General features: G+C 44.6%; 1 protein-coding gene across 2 annotated transcripts in view; it reads left to right on the top strand.

The window, feature by feature from the left end:
- The first annotated feature begins 1,646 nt into the window (after nucleotides 1–1,646).
- Nucleotides 1,647–18,804, top strand: part of LOC117776492 (prospero homeobox protein 1-like) — a 33,111-nt gene continuing 15,953 nt past the window's right edge. Inside the window, exons 1-6 of one of the 2 annotated variants that reach the window (XM_034610464.1) lie at nucleotides 1,647–2,020; nucleotides 5,051–5,468; nucleotides 5,652–6,284; nucleotides 6,790–8,061; nucleotides 9,144–9,145; nucleotides 10,782–10,793. In XM_034610464.1, coding sequence (XP_034466355.1) covers nucleotides 5,118–5,468; nucleotides 5,652–6,284; nucleotides 6,790–8,052 — 2,247 coding nt within the window. In that variant the 5' untranslated portion in view covers nucleotides 1,647–2,020; nucleotides 5,051–5,117 and the 3' untranslated portion in view covers nucleotides 8,053–8,061; nucleotides 9,144–9,145; nucleotides 10,782–10,793. Of the gene's footprint in view, nucleotides 2,021–5,050; nucleotides 5,469–5,651; nucleotides 6,285–6,789; nucleotides 8,062–9,143; nucleotides 9,146–10,781; nucleotides 10,794–12,002; nucleotides 12,111–18,804 lie in introns of those variants that run through there. The other variant, XM_034610457.1, reaches the window with a different exon arrangement.

Genomic DNA, 18,804 nt, shown 5'->3' with positions numbered 1-18,804 from the left:
TGCGGCACGAAACACACCTCCGTCTCCTCGGGACATTTCTGGGGCTTCAGCGTTTTCTCTTCTTCTGTAAATCGACCCACGCGAGCACTTTAAAATAATTGTATAACTTCGTGTAAACGCCGATGAATCCCGTGCGTAATTGGGTTAAGAGGATGAGATGCCGCATGAGTGGCTCCGCCGTGCGCGGTCCTGAGCCTGCTCGGATATTTAATTGTGAGAAATAATGGAGGAATTTCCGTATTCATTTTTTCAACGACCTTGTTTAACAGCATGTTTAAAAAAAAATAGTTTCATCTCAATAACTTAGATTTTTACATGCGTTTTATTAAGAAGGGGATTTTTTTTTTCCAGACACACGAACACACGGAGCGCATTGGCATTCCTTTACATTAAAAACACACAGCTAATACCTGCACGTTTACTCACGATTTTACGCACAACTTTATTTTGCGTAAAATACCAAAATTCTCACATTTATTCTCTATATTTCCTGCGTTTATCTTGAGAAGTTATGCGTCACTGCCGAGTTTTCCACCTGATTTACACAAAGAGGCAGAATCTAACATCCACTGCGTTTTCCTCTGAGTGTGATTTATTCTGATTAACTTCCCTGAAAGATCCTCTGCGCTTAAATGTGTGTGATTTTTTTTTTTTTTTAACGTTATCCATCTGTTGTGGATTTACACCTGACGCGTCCTCGCCCTGGCTTTTTTTCGACGAGCGCACTCCAAACAGAAAAACGGTGGATGGAGGAGACACGACTCCATCATCTTTACGATTTTATTTAATTAGGCCAAACTCCCATAAAAAAGCGCAGAGTCTTCCAGGGAAATTGTGGCGAGTGAAACCACACGTTTACGCATTAAAGAGACTTAATAAAATCCAGTCTATAGAGGCCTCTGAGTGTTGTCTACTAAAATTCTGGATTCGTGGAGGTGAGACTCCTCCTGCAGAAGTGTCCTTGAGCCAAGCACTGACAGCCCCAGAGGTTTTACCTGACTTCGGATGAGGAGGGGAGAGGAGACCCCCCCCCAACTAAAAATATGTTATTCTATCCTTTGAGCAACTTTATGATCGACAAGGAGCTGCGTAAAGACGCGGCCGAATGTTTCCAAGTGCGCACACGCGATTACAGCCGCACCAAAAGTCAGAAAACGAATGAAAAGAAACAGATCAAATTAATTCCATCTCATGTTTATTAAAAGCATCGCATGCGGTGTAAACATCCCAACAGGAACATATAGTAAGAGCGTGAAAACAATTCAATAGATGTGATTCTGAAATTTTAAAAAAATTAAATAAATGACACAAGTGCATTTGTTGGATTCACTTTTTCCATCTGCTAACTAATATGTCATGTCACAAGCTGAGAAGAAATTCAGCAAAGACGAAAATATTGGATTACATTGTGGGGAAAAAAGGAAAGTTGTGTCCTTAAACTATGTAAAGTTATTGATACAACAAAGTTTTTTCTCCGTAAATGAGAAAAGTTGGTGAACCTGACTTCTCCGCCTGCTCCTCTGCCTGCTCCTCTCTCCTCCTGCTCCCTGTGCGCTCTGGGCTGCGTGCTGCCGTTTTCCGGGGGGGGGGTCGCTCCTTATAAATAAAATCCAGCGTCTCTGGCTCCTCTTCCTTATTGGTCAGGTGGAGCCGTTACCTCACTCCGGGGCCGGTGACGCAGCGTCTTCACGTATCCTTCACGCGCGTCTCCCCCCGTTCCTTATCGAGAGTCTTGCCGTCGGTCAGAGCCGAAGAGACACGGTGCGCTCGATACCACACACTTCCCATCCCGGGAGGAGAGCGGCGCACAAGAGCAACCTCTCTCTCTCTCTCTTTCTCTCTCTCGCTCCCTCCCGTACACACGCTCACGCCCGCGCGCACGCACGCCCTTCATACGTCTCCACTTCGCCGTGGTAAAATTACGGCATTGATCTCAACGGCGAGTGCGGATCTGTCTCCTGTGTTCGCCCCCTTTTCTTCGACGGACCGACTTTGGGAAAACACGCTCCTCGGGAGAGAAGTACGTACGAACTTATTGTTTCTATCTTGTGCGTGTGTTTGTGTGCGTTTGTGCGATTTGTCCGGTCGCATCGTGGGGTTTTCGGTGCAACTTAACTTCCACTGTTTCTTTCCACGCATCCAGAGGGTTTCTTTTATTTGGCTTCTTGCGCGTCAGCCTCGGAGGGTTTGGGACTTCTCGCGGCTCTGCGGGTTAGAAGTGGCCGCGTGGGCTGAAATGTAAGGCAGAAGTTTCTTTTTGACATTAACGCGGAGCTTCTGGTTCGCTGTTTGCTGCCGTGCTCCTGCTTTGATTGTGGATTTTTGCAGACTCAAAGTCGCACGGATTTGACGCTCCTGTCGTTGTGCCTTTTTAAATGTCCTGGTCATTGAACGCAGAGATGAGCTTTAACAGCACGCTGCTCCTGTTATGTTTTATTAAATAAAACAATGAAATGTGATATGAGGAAAAATTTCAAAACCTCAAATAGCCGAATACATCATCTAGATATGTCACACACGCGCGTAATCTGGTTTATTTCCCTCTTACTACTGGTTTGGCCCTTTTCTAGTAAAAGCAAACTTTATTTGCTTTATAATAAAATAATTAACAGCATGTTTAAGTTCAGATGGACTTTGTCCTGCTGCTGCTTGTGTCCTCACCGTGGACTATAGTTCTTGTTTGGAGAGGTGACAGCCATCTCTGCGTATTTGCCGTGCGTAAAAGTAACAGCTTGTGTTGTCTGCCAGTCTCTGGACAGCGGTGCTCTCTGCCCAGAGCGCGCACACACTCAGGAACAGTGAGAAATAAGGAGGGGGAGATTCCTTTTGCACTTTAATTTGGGCTACTTTCAACCGCAAAGTAAAATGTGTGTAAATTATGACCTCCATTACAAAAAGTTTGATTTCCAAAAATCACTTTGACCTGATTTCCCCTTTTTCTCATTTCGAGCCAGAAGTAATTATATGAGGTGTAAGGAATTTTAGATGAAACCGTCATGTTCATGGAACAAAGCGAAATGAATTCACCCAGGAGCCACCACATACTTGCATTGCTTGTAAATGAAAACGTGCCTTTGACAGTTATTCATCAGTTACTTCCCATTTCACTTCAATTGCAGAGTGAGTTTTTGCTGCTCCTCAAAATTCAGATTAGAACTAAAGTTTCTGTTTTGATGCAGAAACCACACACACACACACACACATTCTCACATCTCCTTTCAGTGCTCACCTTTCACAGAAGCTCACATGAGCATTAACGTGAGAAGATTTGCTTTTGAAACAAAGAACGGAGCAAAGTGTTTGCACGTTTTGTCCTGTAAGATAATACTGTCCGTGCTCAGGGAAAAGACCATGAAGACTTTTTTTTTTCTTCCTCTCACAGGAAACATTTGCTGTTTTTACACCGCCAGGCCCCCAACCTGACCTCAGACACAAATTTCTAAAACTTTTCAAGCTCTTTGGACCCCCCCCCCATCCCATCTAATCTAAACTATTTGTGTTGTCCTCCGTTGCCTCTACCAGACCTCTTGCCCAGAGTAATGCCAAGAAACCAATAACGCAAACAGTGTGTGTATGCATGCATGGACTGTATGCGAGTGTGTATCTGGGTCACTGCCGGCCACTGTGCTGAACACCTCTCATACACAACGCTGACATTTTCGGAGTTACATTCAAACTAATGCTCCTCCTCCCCTGCTCGGAGAGTATTTCATTTTAGCGATGGCCCCGCAGGAACACAACAGTGTCCGCTTTGTCGCCTGTTGTTTGGCGATTGCAAAAGCGTCTGGTTTGTGTCCTTGATTCCCTTTGAACGTGTGTTTGAGCACGTTTGCGGCTTCTGTCTCCCTTTTAAAAAGCCGCTTGTCGTGTTACGGTTGCACAACCGTGTCGTTAACAGTGGACTGGAGACTGCTCGGCTCCCTGTGAGTGCAGGCGCAGCTCTGCCAAACTGTTGTAGGAGGCAGCTTGAATTTGTGAAATATTTCCATTGACCTGACCCTGAAATCACTTGCAAAACAGATGCAAACATGTAACATGGAAAACGCTGCCTAAGTGAATGTGAGCAAATATGGTCCCATTTCCGTTTTGTTTACACTTTTTTTTTTGATGTTTGGGGATTTTTTTTGTCTCTGTTAAATGCTGAAAAGGTTTAAATCATCTGTGGATTAAATTCCATTTTGGCATGAGACTTTTGAGTCTTTAAGAAATTAGGTTTTGATAGTTTAGTTTGGATATCCTTTTGGCAACTACCTCAGTCAATGGAGACACGATTTCCCACCCTCAGGACAGTTTTAGCAGCTTTCAGAGCATCAATATATCCAGTTTTCTGTGTAATAAAATAAAAAGATGCACCACATGGAAAACTTAAATAGATTTGATTAAAATGTAACTTCTTTTGTTAAAACAAACTACCAAAATTCACTGCTTTTGAGAAAAAGTAAGATGAGGACCTACATTTTTGAAATCACATGAAGAAGCAAAACACAAAAATGAACACAAGGGGATAATCTCTTTTATTCTTGAGAGTGTGGGTGAGAGCCCTCTGACAGTAAGAAAGCGCCTGTCGATTCTTCACAGCTCCTCACAAGATGTAGAAATCAAGGTTACCCCTCAGGGGGGGAAGGAGGAAAAGGGAAATTATTTTTGTTATTACCGGCAGGTGTTACTCCTCTGTGGGAAGATCTCCTTGAACTATTTTTGAGAGGGTGCTGGCTTGTGTATGGTTTTCTGGACAAGAAATACGCTATGATTAGATTTTCTGTATTTTGCTCAGTTCCCTTTGCTTTTTGTAATAGTTTTGCAACGGTCCCTAAGTTGGCATTTTTGTATCTATATGACAAATACACTCTTGAATTTTGTGTCCTGTATTTAATTCAAGTTTTCCTGAAGTTTAGAGCTCACATTTTAAAATATTTCCGTTGCTATTCTTTCTGCACAGACCAGTTTTATTTTCAATATAAGGAAAAATAAAACTAAATGAAAGAAATTACCACTGTATTCAAATGAAAATCATTGATGTTTCCGTTAATTTTTTCCCGTTGTTGACCAGGTAACTCCTCTCATCCTGCATGTGTCTGTGAGGACCCCTGGTCATGTCCAGTTAGCTGCCCTGCGTGATGCCTGATCATGACAGCACCACCCTCCTAAGCAGACAGACGAAGCGCCGACGCGTCGACATCGGGGTGAAAAGGACTGTGGGTAGCGTATTATTCACCCGCGCCAGGGACACCCTGTTTGACAGCATGAACCAATCGCATGGGCCCGATCAGGACGGAGACTGCTCGTTGGTCAGCCGTAGCCACGGGGGCTCAAACGGCGATGGAGAGAAGTCGAATGTCTTGAGGAAGTTGCTGAAGAGGACCAACTCGTATGAAGACGCCATAATGCCATTCCCCGGTGTGACCATCATTTCTCAGCTACTGAAGAACAACATGGGAAAGAATGGAGGGAGTGACTCAGGCTTCCAGGTACAAACACACACATACAGTTGGTCGTGAAACATTGAATCCATTAATCGCCAATTTAACTCGCCATTGAATCAAACCTTGCATCTGTATTTCACCCAGGAAAACGATTATAATGTCTGCAATCCTCATCCATTAAATAATGAATTTACTTTATTAAATCCGTCTTCCTGTCGTCCTTTACAGGGGAGTGGTGCTCTGTCCAGTGGTGGCTCAGAGATCCAGGCCGAAGACGCCTGCAGCAACTCCTCCCGCGACCAGGACAGCCCGTCTGACTGCCTCTCTCCTGGGCCTCCTCTTCCCCCTTCCTCTTCCTCTTCTTCCTTCGGACGACCACTGCCTCCTTCAGGCCTCAACTCCCACGCTCCCTCTCAGACCCTCTCCCTCTCCTCCTTCGACTTGGACCGGCTGTCGGACGAGCACCTTCGCGCAAAACGCGCCCGCGTTGAAAACATCATCCGTGGCATGAGTCACTCGCCCCTGGTCCGGCCCAACGCCGGCGACCACAACCAAGAAAGCCACCGCGACAATGAGAACAGCAGCAGCAACAGCAACAGCAGCAATGATCACAGAGGAGACGGCAGCAGCCACAACATCAGCAACCACAGCCACATCCGGCGCGACTGTCCCTCCCTCATGAGCTCTCCAGGCTCCCGTGCCGTTGTCGTCGGTGTTGGTGTTGGTGAGGTTTACCGGGAGAATAAGAGAAAGCAGCGTCTGCCGCAGCAGCAACACAGCTTCACCCAGCTGGTGTGTTCCAGGCAGGAGCAAAGGCAGGAAGAGCGACGGCAGCTCAAACTGCAGCTGGAGGACATGCAGGTTGGTAGCAGGGGACATCAAGAATTGACGTTTGAAACAAAAACGCATGTTCTGTTATACAGTATACATTTTCTTTAAGGAATGTTAGTTAATTAATTTTTTCAAATATCAAGAGATTCAGGTTTTTTTAGTGAGCAACATGTGACATTTGAAAAACACGCAGATACCTGTTTCAGGGTCTAAAAGAAGGCAGACTTTTCAAAGTAGCAGAAATGGAAAAATACACCATATACATATTGAGTGTCTACCCAGAGAGTGGCTGTAGAAAATCAGTGCTTTGGTGTCAAAGCCGGGGTATTCCTCTCTATTATCAAGAAGCTTTTTAAGAACAATTTCTCCGGAGGGCACTTCCTCTCCTGACAAATGAGTAAATGAGATGTTTTGTAAATGTAAAACGGCAGAACAAAAATGGTGTTTGAGGCCTATTACACCATTATCATTTCTCCTTCATATTTTCACCTGATATATAAAGTTATGGTAACAGGTTCTCTATCTTCTCCATTAGAAACAACTACGGCAACTGCAGGAGAAATTCTACCAGATCTATGACTCCGAGACGGAGGAAGAGGAGGAGAATGGCGAAAGTGGAGAGGTGGACCGAGGAGGAGAAAGAGAGGAGGACGGTAACTTGTCAGAGGACAGTATACGCTCCGACGGCTTGGAGGAAAGGCACAGGGACAGGGGGCGGCACAGACATGACGAGCTGTCCGAGCTGGACCCAGGTCTCTTCCTGGACCGGGCCCGAGCTCTCCTTCGAGAACAGGCGATGTTAGATGGAGAAATAGAGGAAGATGTGGACGGCAGGGAGGAGGAGGAGAGGAATGAAGAAAGGGTGATGAAGAGGAGAGGGGCCGCAGCAAGAGGAGGGGGAGGAGGAGGAAGGCAGCTAGCAGAGACGTTGAAGCAGGAGCTGAACTGTGCCGTGTCGCAGGTTGTTGACACCGTCGTCAAGGGCTTCTCTTCGCCCAAGCAGGCCATCAGTCACCATCATGGCTGCCACAGTAGCACACCAGCAGCACCCTCCTCTTCCTCAAACTCATCCTCTTCCTGTCCTCCGCCTTTCGGGCCTCTCCCCTCCCTCACCCCTCCCTCACGATTTAGCGGCGGCGCTCTGGCCCTCACTCTCAACGGTGGCGGCAGTCCCACTCCAAACTACCACTCCTCCAACCAGAGGTTGCACTGCTTCGGCGATGTCATTGTCCCGAGCCCGATGGATTCATTTGGAGGCTTGAGTGGCAGACTGAGTGGTGTGCCGACGCCGAGCGACCAAACAGAGGCGCTGCCGCTGGTTGTGCGCAAGAGTGGCGGAGGCGGCGGAGGAGAGAACCTCCACCCCTCTCTTCCTCCTCCGCCTCCTCCTCCCCACCATCCCTCTCTCCATCCCTCTCCGCTCACGGCCTCTCTCGGTTTTAGCCCTCCATCGTTTCGCCACCCGTTCCCTCTTCCCCTCATGGGTTACCCCTTCCAGAACCCCATGGGGTCGCACGGGAGCGGAGTTGGCTACCATCCAGGGCCCAAGGACCACCATCGGTCCTCGCCCGATTCCCTGGACATGACCCGGGAAACGATCAGCCTCCGAACCAAAATGGCATCCCTCGGAGGGGGTCATCTCAGTCACCACCACCACCACCACCACCACCACAGGCAGAATTCACCGAACCAGCACGGACCAGAGGGTCTGTCCCTGGCTCTCATCAAGTCTGAGTGTGGAGACCTGCAAGACATTGCTGACATATCGCCCTACTCAGGCAGCACTGTATCCTTGTAACTGTCAGAAGTTTTTCAAGTGCTTTAAATCTTCAGAATTAATTTATTGTCCAGCTCTGCACACCATAAAGAACTAGAATGGCCCTTAGATTCAATCAAGCTGCACCGAATTTCAACCCATTCATAGATATCAGTTCCCTAAATGTAAAAGTTTTTCATCAAGAACCACAAATTATTAATCCTGTTACTATCCGTCAAACACGCGCAGACAAAAACATAAGTACAGACCTTTGACAATTACCGTGAGCATGGAAAAAATACCATTATATTTATTTTGCTACTACACACGTGTCACACACACAGAGACGTCTTCTGTGGCAGTCCTCACAGAGAGTCTTAAACATCAATTCATCTGCATTAATTGGTTCCTGGTCTAACCCTCTTGTTTCCCTTTGCCGAGTGGGGAAGATGAAAAGGGACGCGCAGGGTCTTGCAAGAGGGGGAAGATTAAACAGGTCTCGCACTGCTCTCTCTCTCGAGCTCTTTTAAGTCTGTGCAGCAGGTTGTGGTGTTTAAAGGTGCTGAGAAAGGCAGATGAGCTGCCTCTTCAACACACACACACACAGACACACACTGTTCCCACAGTCTGGGACACTTGTGCCGTTTGGTTCCCTTTCATCACAAAGACTTTGTACATAAATGCTCAAAGCAAATCATATTTCACTTTGTCTGTGCATGTGTGCATGTGTGTGTGTGTGTGTATGTGCGTGCGTGTGGGTGTGGGGTAGGACCTTGTACATAGGAGCTCAAAGCTAATCATATTTCAAAGAGCGCAGCAGAAGGACAGGTGAATGCTTGGGCCTCATTGATGGGAGCGTCTAAATGTGTGTTTCAGCGTGTGTGTGTGTGTGTGTGTTTGTGGGCACACATAAGGAGAAGTGTGATATCCAAAACGCACACATTGGTTTCCTCTTTACAGTTTTTAGCTCGCCGTCTCCAACCCCCTTGTTGTCGAAACTTGCTTTCATTTGCTGGCCTTCGCTCTCGGTTGCTCGGCAGATGTGCGCGTGTTGTTTGCTTCCTTTCGTAACGCGCACGCAGAAACACCCCCCCTTTCATGGCGCATGCATGAGGACAGGTGTTTGCAGGTAGCTGTTTATCTTTTTTCATTTCTAACCTTTCATATGGAGAGGGCTTCTCCCGGCCACCGCCCGCGCTCACGCTTTGCACACAAACAGGCGCTGGTGTGTGTGTGTTTCGCACACGTACACACACACACACACACACACACACACACGTGCACGTTTGAAGAACAAAGTGAAAAGAAAAAATAAGACTTTGAACCTGACAAATAGGAACTCCTTACACCGCTGTGATGAGGATTTGATCACAGTGTCGTCTTCAAAGCCAATTTAGATGTTGCTTTAATTAAAAAAATAAATATTTGACACGTCTCTTGATCCCGCTGAGCCGTTTCATTCCAAAATGCTTCCTCATTCATTTGGAGTAAAAAAAAAAAACTTTGAAATTGGACATTTATATTTCAAAGGTACCAGCCACCCTTCAACCCTGCCTTTTTATTTTGTAGGTAAAAATGTTTTTACAGTCATCTTAATGCCAGCACTGCTTCAACAAGAGTTCATTCACCCAATTTAGTTTTTGTATTTCTAGAGAACGTCTGAATGAAGTTAATACTTTTAGTCTTGCAAGGATTGGTTTAATTAATCGATTCATTGGATGAACAGGAAATTAAAACACAAGATTGAAAGAAAATATGAAAAGAATTCTGCGGTTGCAGCTTCTCAAACATGAGGTTTCTGCGTTTTACAGAGCTACAATTTTAATCAAAAATGAATTAACGCGATTAATTGATGATTGAAAATTGGATTTGTGTGACCAGCACGTGTCAACATTTGTAATCATCCAGTACCACTTACTGAACTATCCGAGTTTAGTGGAAAATAAACCACGTCAAGCTATACAAATACAAATATTCCCACTGCCGACTGAACTTGAATTTAATGTTTAAAAAGTGCTCGGACTTCCTGTGGTTACTCGTGTTTTAAATGTAAATGAAAACATCCCAGAGTTTAATTTATCTTCTCAAAAAGTCCACGTTTCATAAAAACTGCTTTTTGCTGTTCTCGTCTCCCGCTCTAGTTTAACAAGCGCATTCTTGTTTGATTTACATGGTCGGAATAAATGGTGAAGGCCGAGGATTTAAGGCTTCAAGGAAGCCCGGCGGTTCGGTTAAGGTGTTTTGCATCTATCGTATTTCACCTGAAAGGCGCACAAACACCACAAAAACAGAACACACACGCGCTCCGTCTCTCAGGTCTGTGTATCTTTAATCCTCACCACAGAGCTGAGCAGATGTCCCCCTTTTATTTATTAATTTACCCCCCCCCCCCCCCTCCTCGCTCTCGTCTCCTTCTCTCTCACACACACACACACACGCACACACACACCTGGCAGCAAGGTCAAGTTACAGCTGATACAGTGAGCGCTGCACAAAACACACACACACACACACACACACACACATGTGTATCAAGAAGAACCCACACAGCATTAGGAGGGAAGGGAGAGGGGAGGAGGGGGGATGGGGGGGGACGAACATCATTTCATTTATTCACTGAGTCACGTTAGCTCCTGCTACACACACACATATATATATTTGCGTTTTATTCATTATGATGCTGCTTCACACTGTTGACTCAGTCATGTGTGTGTGCTTCAGTATATATGTGTGTGTGTGTGTGTGTGGGTGCGTTTCCATATAAAACACAGGTTGGTATGAATGTTAACCAGGCGATGGTGTTGTTGTCCGATGACCTGACGTAGCAGCCGCTCGATGAATGATGCACACACAGCGCGGCGCTCTTCAGTCATCGAGGCAGAGTGTGCGGCGCGGTGGTGTCACGGCCATTTGCAACGTTCGGTTACTTCTCATGGCGTCGCGGCTGAGTTTTAAAAATCACAACTGGTAACTGGTGATTACGACCCATGAGGGCTGGAGTTGCTCTTTCTGGCTGTTAGAAAACAATCATCATGAAGAAAAATGCCAAACTAAAATGTCTCCTCTGCTTCCCGTCCTGACGCTGCTCCATCAAGCTTTTTCTTTACACTTTATTAACTTTCTTTCTCTCCCTCCTTTACCGATTGCTGATGATGCGACTCTCCCTCTTTCCTTGTCCCTCTTTCCAGCCATATAGGGCCCCTGGGGTTTATGTGTGTTGTGTATGTGTGTGTGTGTGTGTGTGTGTGTGTAATTGTCTGTGTGCTAATTGACCTTGCAGGGGGTTCCATTGATTGCCTCATCTTCTCTGATAGATTATAGGGCTGTTAATGTGGTGGGGAAATGGCAGCGTGGTGGGCCACAGCTGTTGTCGCACACTCACACACACACACGTTGCACATACACACACTCACTATGGTGGACCTGCAACCAGGGCCTCCACAATTATTATTTTCCTTGTTGAGACAATGGGATTGACATTGGGGCCGCGGAGTCGGCGAGATGCAGGAGTGACTGTGGGATTTGATCCAAACCCAGCAGGTGCTCGTGTTTGCTTTTTTTCGCTCTAGGTGTAAAACGGCACGCCGATCGCCCGACCTTGGTCTCGACTATTGTACATCTGAATTTCTGTGGCTGTGTTGAATGGCGCTGTTGATTACAGGTGGTCAGTGCTCCCAGTGACCTGCTGCCAACGTGCTTTTCTCTGAACTTTGCAATTTAAAAAAAAGGAAAAATTCAATTCAACTCCATCACTGATCGTCTTGCAATCTCTCATACTCGTCTTTTTCGCTGGATACTACAGATTTAACTTTAAAAATAAAGAAAGATAAACAAGGGATGCTTATTACACCCAGAGGATAAACGGTACCTAATTTGATCCGATGCAAGCGATTCATTTCAGATTTCCTCACACCTACGGGCCTTTTCTGGGAGCCCAATGTTTTTAATGATTTGTTGCTACTTGCTCGCTGGCTCCTTAACACGTCACTCAGATCCAGGAGGGTTTGTCTCCCAACCACCTGAAGAAAGCCAAGCTGATGTTCTTCTACGCCCGCTACCCCTCCTCCAACATGCTGAAAATGTTCTTCTCCGACGTCAAGGTAAGACCTTGCCCTCCTCTTTTCTTCCTCGCACCTTTCTTCTTCTCCTTTATGAATCTCTTATCCCTCATAATTCTCTTCTAATTATAACATATTTTTTCTTTTTTCATATCAAGTCGCTCCTTTGTGGCTTTTTTCCACCCGACTCTTTGTTTTGACCCTGAATTGATTGTGTTTATTTCTCATCAGATTGTTGGTGATAAAGAGTTTTTTTTTTTTTTTTAACAGCAGGTTCAAAACAGTGAATGCCTTGCTAAATGCCGTGCAGTCACACACACACACACACACACCCACACACGATCTCACACAATTAACCAAAAAGCAAGAAATTAATGAACACACAAGGTTTTATAATGAAAAAGCGTGAAAAGAATGAATCTTAACCACCTAACTACATTTTTGTTAATAGATGCTTAAAAAACTAGATTAAAAAAAAGTCGTGTTTGCATTGTGAGTCCGCCTTGTCGAGATAAAATCCCTGGTGTGTGTGTACAACCGGATATAAGACAGAGCAGGAAAAAGTGACTCATGCCATGAGGAGCGATACGATAAAGCCACGCGAGCTCCGTCAGGCCGAGGCGATGGGAATTCAAAGGCATCTTTAGAATCAGAACCTCAAAAATCACATAGTGACAGATGGTGCAGATGAACTGTTGTGGACAGGTACGAGTCTTTGTGTGAGGCCTTTGTTTTTTTTAGATTCGGTTACACTTTGGCTTGTATTTGACATGATTGTGGTTTATTCCACTGTCTGACACTTGTGTGTTTGTGACTATTTTTCTGATAATATTCAGTTATTTTGCTTTTGTGTATTATTCCGTTACTCAGCATGTGTGTGTGTGTGTGTATGAGAGAGAGAGAGAGAGAGAGAGAGAGAGAGAAAGAGAGAGAGCGCAGATGGGTGCTCCAGTCTGTCACGTCTTTGTGGCATAATTAGAGTTTCTGGCCTTAATCGGCCTGCGGTTGGAAAGGGGGGTAATAGCGCCCACTTTCCCTCTCACACACATACTGTAACCCCCCCACCACAACACACACACACACACACACACACACACACACACACACACACACACACACACACACACACACACACACACACACACACACACACACACCATTACCTCTATCTCCTTTTCACCCAAAACACACTTTCACTGTCACTCTCTAACAAATGAAAAACTGTTTAGACACAGACAAAAGACGAATAATCCCACTTTAAGTGTCGACAGATGACAGGATGTGCAGGTTAAAAATAAGAAGGAAAGAAAATAGAATGCAAAAAGCCAAGACAGTAAATAAAATCACTGAGTAAAAGAAATACAGGAAGTAAAGGAAGTTCGATGGGAGGTCGGAGACGACGCAAAGTGCGTGTGTGCGATTGCGTGTTTTGAAAAAATGATGGAGAGAATGTGGGGAGGGGAGGACAAACAAATGAAAGGGATGACAACAGAACAACAGCTTTAAAACAAAGGCGCTGATTGTTTTGTGTTTACAGGCTGCTATGTGTTTTGTAAAGGAGCATACGGCTCCTCGACGGATTCAGGACACTGTATTCAAATGAGCAGCCCCACACACACACTCACACACACACCAGCTGCCCTTTGGCTCATGTCTGTGGTGATCACTTCCTCATGGCAGTGCCACATCCTCATCGGGCGCCATGGCAACAAGGGTCGCTGGGACACCGGGTTGCTAGGCAAACACAAGGTTGCTAAGCCTACCTGCTCCCAGTACATGCAAGTCCGATTTGTCATTAACTCAGAGTGAATGAGGTGATGAGACGGGTATTATAGTATCCAGTTATACCTCTATAATCTTATCGGGACGCTTAAAGTGGAAAATGATCCAAACTCGGAACTGTTTAAAACTTTTAAACTTCTTTTTTAACGTCATCGCCTAAGTCACAGTGTTGGGGATCCTTTTTTTTTCCAGATTAACAATGAACTGGCACTGATTATCATAAAAAATGTCAGCTGTTATACAGAAGCTAAACTAAAATAAATCTGAAATCACATTTTATGTAAGTTTTTCTTACATTAAACACACATTATCTGCACTCTACATATCAATGACTCAGAAGAAGCTTGTAAAGTGACATTTCAGGTGCTCTTCATCCCTGAAGGATTTTGACTTTTTTCTGTGTCACATCACTTTGACGGCAATGAATGTGCTGAACAAAACCAACAGATGTTTTTTCACGGATGTGCAATCTTCACTTCTCCTGAAAATCTAAGGGGAAAAGAGTTTGTAAATGAAAAGAATTCAGAATTTGATGAGATTTATTATGAGATTTAACACGATTGTGTATCTCCCAAAACGTCCTTTATTTTGAAAAGCCTAGTTAACCTTGAGTTACGGGGGAAAGAAAAAGGAAAACAGTTTAAAACTGTCATGTGCTGACATTGATAATTTTCCATAATCAGCTTACTCCCAGTCTAAATCATGGTTTCTATTATCTGAGTAAATATGCTTAATATTTACGTGGCCAAATACGCTGCGGCTTCGGGGTTTAATTTGAAAAAAAGGACAAATTAGGACTAATGAGTTAATACATGTAGGCTTGTGGAGATTGATATTGGCTTTTAAAATTAATCTAGTCTCCAATCTGTGGCTTTATATCCAAACTGATATTCAATTAATCTCTTCATCTCCGCAAACATGGATTTAGATTAGGAGATGTTTGCAGTGCTTTGGTCCGACACTTCGCTCAGCAGATGGACGGCGCTGCTGCAAAACTGGAAGTGGGATTTAAAGGAATGAAAACCGGTTTTCTATTGGAATTTATTGTCTGAGGTTTGGAGATTGCATCACAGCCTGTAGACAAAGAAAATCAGGTATTGATTTGATGGCAAACACCCTTCGCATTAGCAATAACTTAGTTAAAAAGTTAGGACACAACTTCCTGTGAATCCGTCTGGCGTGTATCTGATTCGAGAAAAAAGGCGTCTCTACCATGTGCTGCCTTTTTCTTTTATTTGACTAAGGTCGACTTCAAGAACAAGTGGTGTCCTATTACAGGGCCCTCTCTCTGATTAGCATCCAGAAACCCTGACCACCAGCAAACTCATTCCATCGTATACTTAGCTATAAAGGCCGGGTACTCACGGTCAAAAACAAAGAGTCTGTGTCCTGGATCTCTGCTTTGGGGGGGGGGGTTCAATTCTTTTTGTCATTATTTATATATTTTCTGAATGTATTTCTCTTTGTATTTTCATATTTTTTCAGTTAATTATTTAAAATTTGATCACAAAGAAGTACATGTGGTCATAGAGAGGTAATTACAGGCTCTGAATACAAAAGACCGATGACAGTAAATTAACTAAATGAAGTCCCTAAAAAGCCAAAACTACAACTGTTAGTTTTTCACTAGTTTACATTTCAAATCCACTGGTTCCTACTGAAGACAAATCAATCTAATAAAACAGCTGAATACTTTCATTTTCAGTATATTTTGCATTATTCTGGACTATTTCCAAATGCGTGAGAGAACACATTTGATGTTTGTTGGAGGGAGCAATTATGTTTTGATTTTGTAATTTCATAAAACACAATGTGTCTCGCGTTTAGCATCTAGCTTTATCCTTAAGAAAATGATGGGCTTCTTGTTATTCATTTTCATGCAAATACTGGGGTACAGTCCAATTTAGTTTTAATTGAGTCATAATCCCAGTTAATCCATCATATTTATATGTGGGAGGAACCCTCCAGACATTATTTTGCTTAATAAAAAAATGAATCACGGATAATCCTATTTGTGATGAACAATGCTGTTCTTTTCAAGGCTCTGTGTGTGTGTGTGTGTGTGTGTGTGTGTGTGTGTGTGTGTGTGTAGAGCGAGCACCCTGTTGCTGTCTGTCTGTGTACGTGTGTGTCCTGTTTCATTGTCCCATTGCATTCATTACCCTCATCATTACCATATTTTCAAAATCCGGGTCAATGTCTCTTTTTCTTCTTTTCTCTCTCTCTCTCTCTCTCTCTCTCTCTCTCTCTCTCTCTCTCTCTCTACTCTCTTACTCCACCTCCCCCGTTCCTCCCTCCATCCCCCCCCCCCTCCTTCCCAGGGAACAATAAGTAGCATGTGTTAGGAGGATCAGGCAGATTCACTGTAAGGGAATTAGGGCCCTGAATGGCTTCCCTTAATTGGACTTGAATGGACTTTGTCTATGGGAAACTGGTTCTTAAAGATGAGCCTCTTACGCACAATGTCCGCCTCGCTCCGTGTGGGAAGTGGGTTGAGCTGACAACTGTTTTAGGCACAGATGAGCAAGCACGCCCACACACACACACACACTCTCACACACACACAAACACACACAACGGATCCTAATTGCACAGTGAAAGCTCTTGCCTTCTGACCAGACAATCATATATGTTAGCATGAGACACTGAGGTCACCGCTGTCTCGTCTTGAGAGAGTCAGTGAGAGTAATTAAGACCGCGTAAAGACTGAAGGAGTTCGGATTAATTAGACGCTCACTCACACACACACACACACACACACACACACACACACACACACTCGCTCCCATCTGAGAGTTACTGTACACTCTCGTTACCACACACACACACACACACACACACTCATAACAGTGACACAGTTATCTGCGAGAGCCCCTGACGACTCGCCTTGAGAGGCTGGAAGGACGACTCGCCGCCGCCGTCTCAGCTGGAATCAATTAGCATCCTGCCCGCCTCTCGCCTGCCTTGTCAATTAGAGTTACACAGCCAATTTGGCAACGTCAGGATCGGAAGCAGCAGCAGCTCGTCTGCCGATACGAATGCAACTGAACTTGAGTAATTACCACCTTTAAGTGTTTTCTCGAGATGAGAACCATCAAGAAGGAATGTTGCCGCCTTTATGAATCGAGCAGGCTGCTGAGGCACAGCGTGCACTGATGTGAGATCAGAGATGGGAAGCATTAAAACGACTGCCTTCAAATGGAAACTGTTAAAATGTGGCTTTCTTAGTTGCTTAGTATCTTAAATTAAGCGCACCTTCTCTTTCTTTTGTAATTTTGATTAGGTGTTTGAAATTGACCTGCAATTTAACTGCAAACTAAACAAGAAATTCAGTTAAACATTTATTTATTTTACACTTCATTGTAAACATGGTAGCGACAAAGTTGTGGAGAGGCTTTTTGACATCCGAGATCAAAAGTTAGTTCTTTAAATTTCCGTTTTCTTACAACTGCATTTTTACAGACTTTACCAGCTCTGTCGGTGATTTACTGCTCCTCTCTCTGTCTCTATTATTTCTGCCGCTAATCAAGCCAAACTCGAGCGCTCCCCTCCTTCTCCTCCAGCTCTCCATACATTCTGTCACAGCCATACTGACAATATATGATAACCTACAATTAGTTTTTATTTTCATGTCAAGCCAAATATTTGTCTGTCCCTCACGCAACAAATGCACAAACCTAAATGCTAAATCAGTGGTTTTGTACACCATGCCTGATGAATTTCTCTTTCCCTTTCTGTCACACACACACGCAGAAAATCAACTCTGCTGAAGTGTGTACTGTCGAGTGAAGCAGAAATGCCCTAAAACATAATTCAAATAAAAGTTACTACAGCAGCTATTCGTCCCACATCCACAGGAAACCTTCAGTGTTAGAGCCCAGTGATTTGTGTTGATTGTGCACATTCACACTGTCCTCTAAATTGTGCCGAGCTACAACGAATCTGGTTAAAGTGGTGGGCAGATTCTTAAAGGATGTGTGCGTTTGCCCTTCCAACATGGCCTGGGGGCCTTGTGCGCGGGGGTTGACAACACCCGCCATCAAGGGGAAGGAGAGGGGAGTTAGGCCACCATGACACTTTCTCTGACACTCTCTCTTTTCCCCTTTTCGCTGTAAACAGAAAATGGCATTCCTCTAACTCAGCGTTTTGCCCCCCCACCCCCCCACCACCCACCTCCATTCTCTGTCTGTCTTTTGTCTCCTCGCCTCTCTTGTGTTTTTTTGGGGGCGGTTGTGCTGATTGTGATGAGCTGGATGGGACAGTGGGTGGGTGGCAGGGCAGGTGGTGGGATGGTTGGGTGTATGCCGAGTGTGAGTATTCCCCAGTTCTGTCTACAAGTAAAGTGTATACAGAAAGACATCAGACTAGGATTTAATGTCTGTGCAGACTATTGAGTGAAGCAAGGTCAAGCTCGCAGCGACTTTGACCCAGTGGTCAGGAATAGTACTGCAACATTTCCCCCACAGACTCCCATTAAAACCTTTTTTTCTCGTTTGCCGTTGAGCGCCCTTTTGTCTGAATAGAAAAAGCATCCGAGGGGCCCAAGGGTGTGTTTGTCTCAAAACGAGGATGATCTGCTCATAGATTTGTTTCCTCTCCATATTACTCCCTGGCAAATTCACCATCACAATAGCAATCCGCCCCAGAGAAAGCCGAGATGACTAAGTACAACCCTTGTGAACCGTGCGCCTGGTGCAGCGACCTTTTCTCCTGCAACTAAAACAAGTAAAAGTGGATTTGAACACGCTCTAGTTGCACTTGACCCATGATCTTTAGACCACATGCTCAGATCATTGACATAGAGCCCATGGTATATATAAGTGTTGGCAGAAAAGACAGTTTTAAACGACTAAAATTCTATAAAAGTGTCCAGTGATGAAATGTGTCTTTATGCTATGTAATGATTATTTGTCCGTCACTTAAATAACTGACTAATTAGCTCATAGTATCAGCT

This window comes from Hippoglossus hippoglossus, chromosome 2, assembly GCF_009819705.1.
Source record: "Hippoglossus hippoglossus isolate fHipHip1 chromosome 2, fHipHip1.pri, whole genome shotgun sequence".
NCBI classification, from domain to species: Eukaryota; Metazoa; Chordata; class Actinopteri; order Pleuronectiformes; family Pleuronectidae; genus Hippoglossus; species Hippoglossus hippoglossus.
The sequence above is the reverse complement of the archived record's forward strand: the minus strand, read 5'-3'. Positions and strand labels throughout refer to the sequence as shown.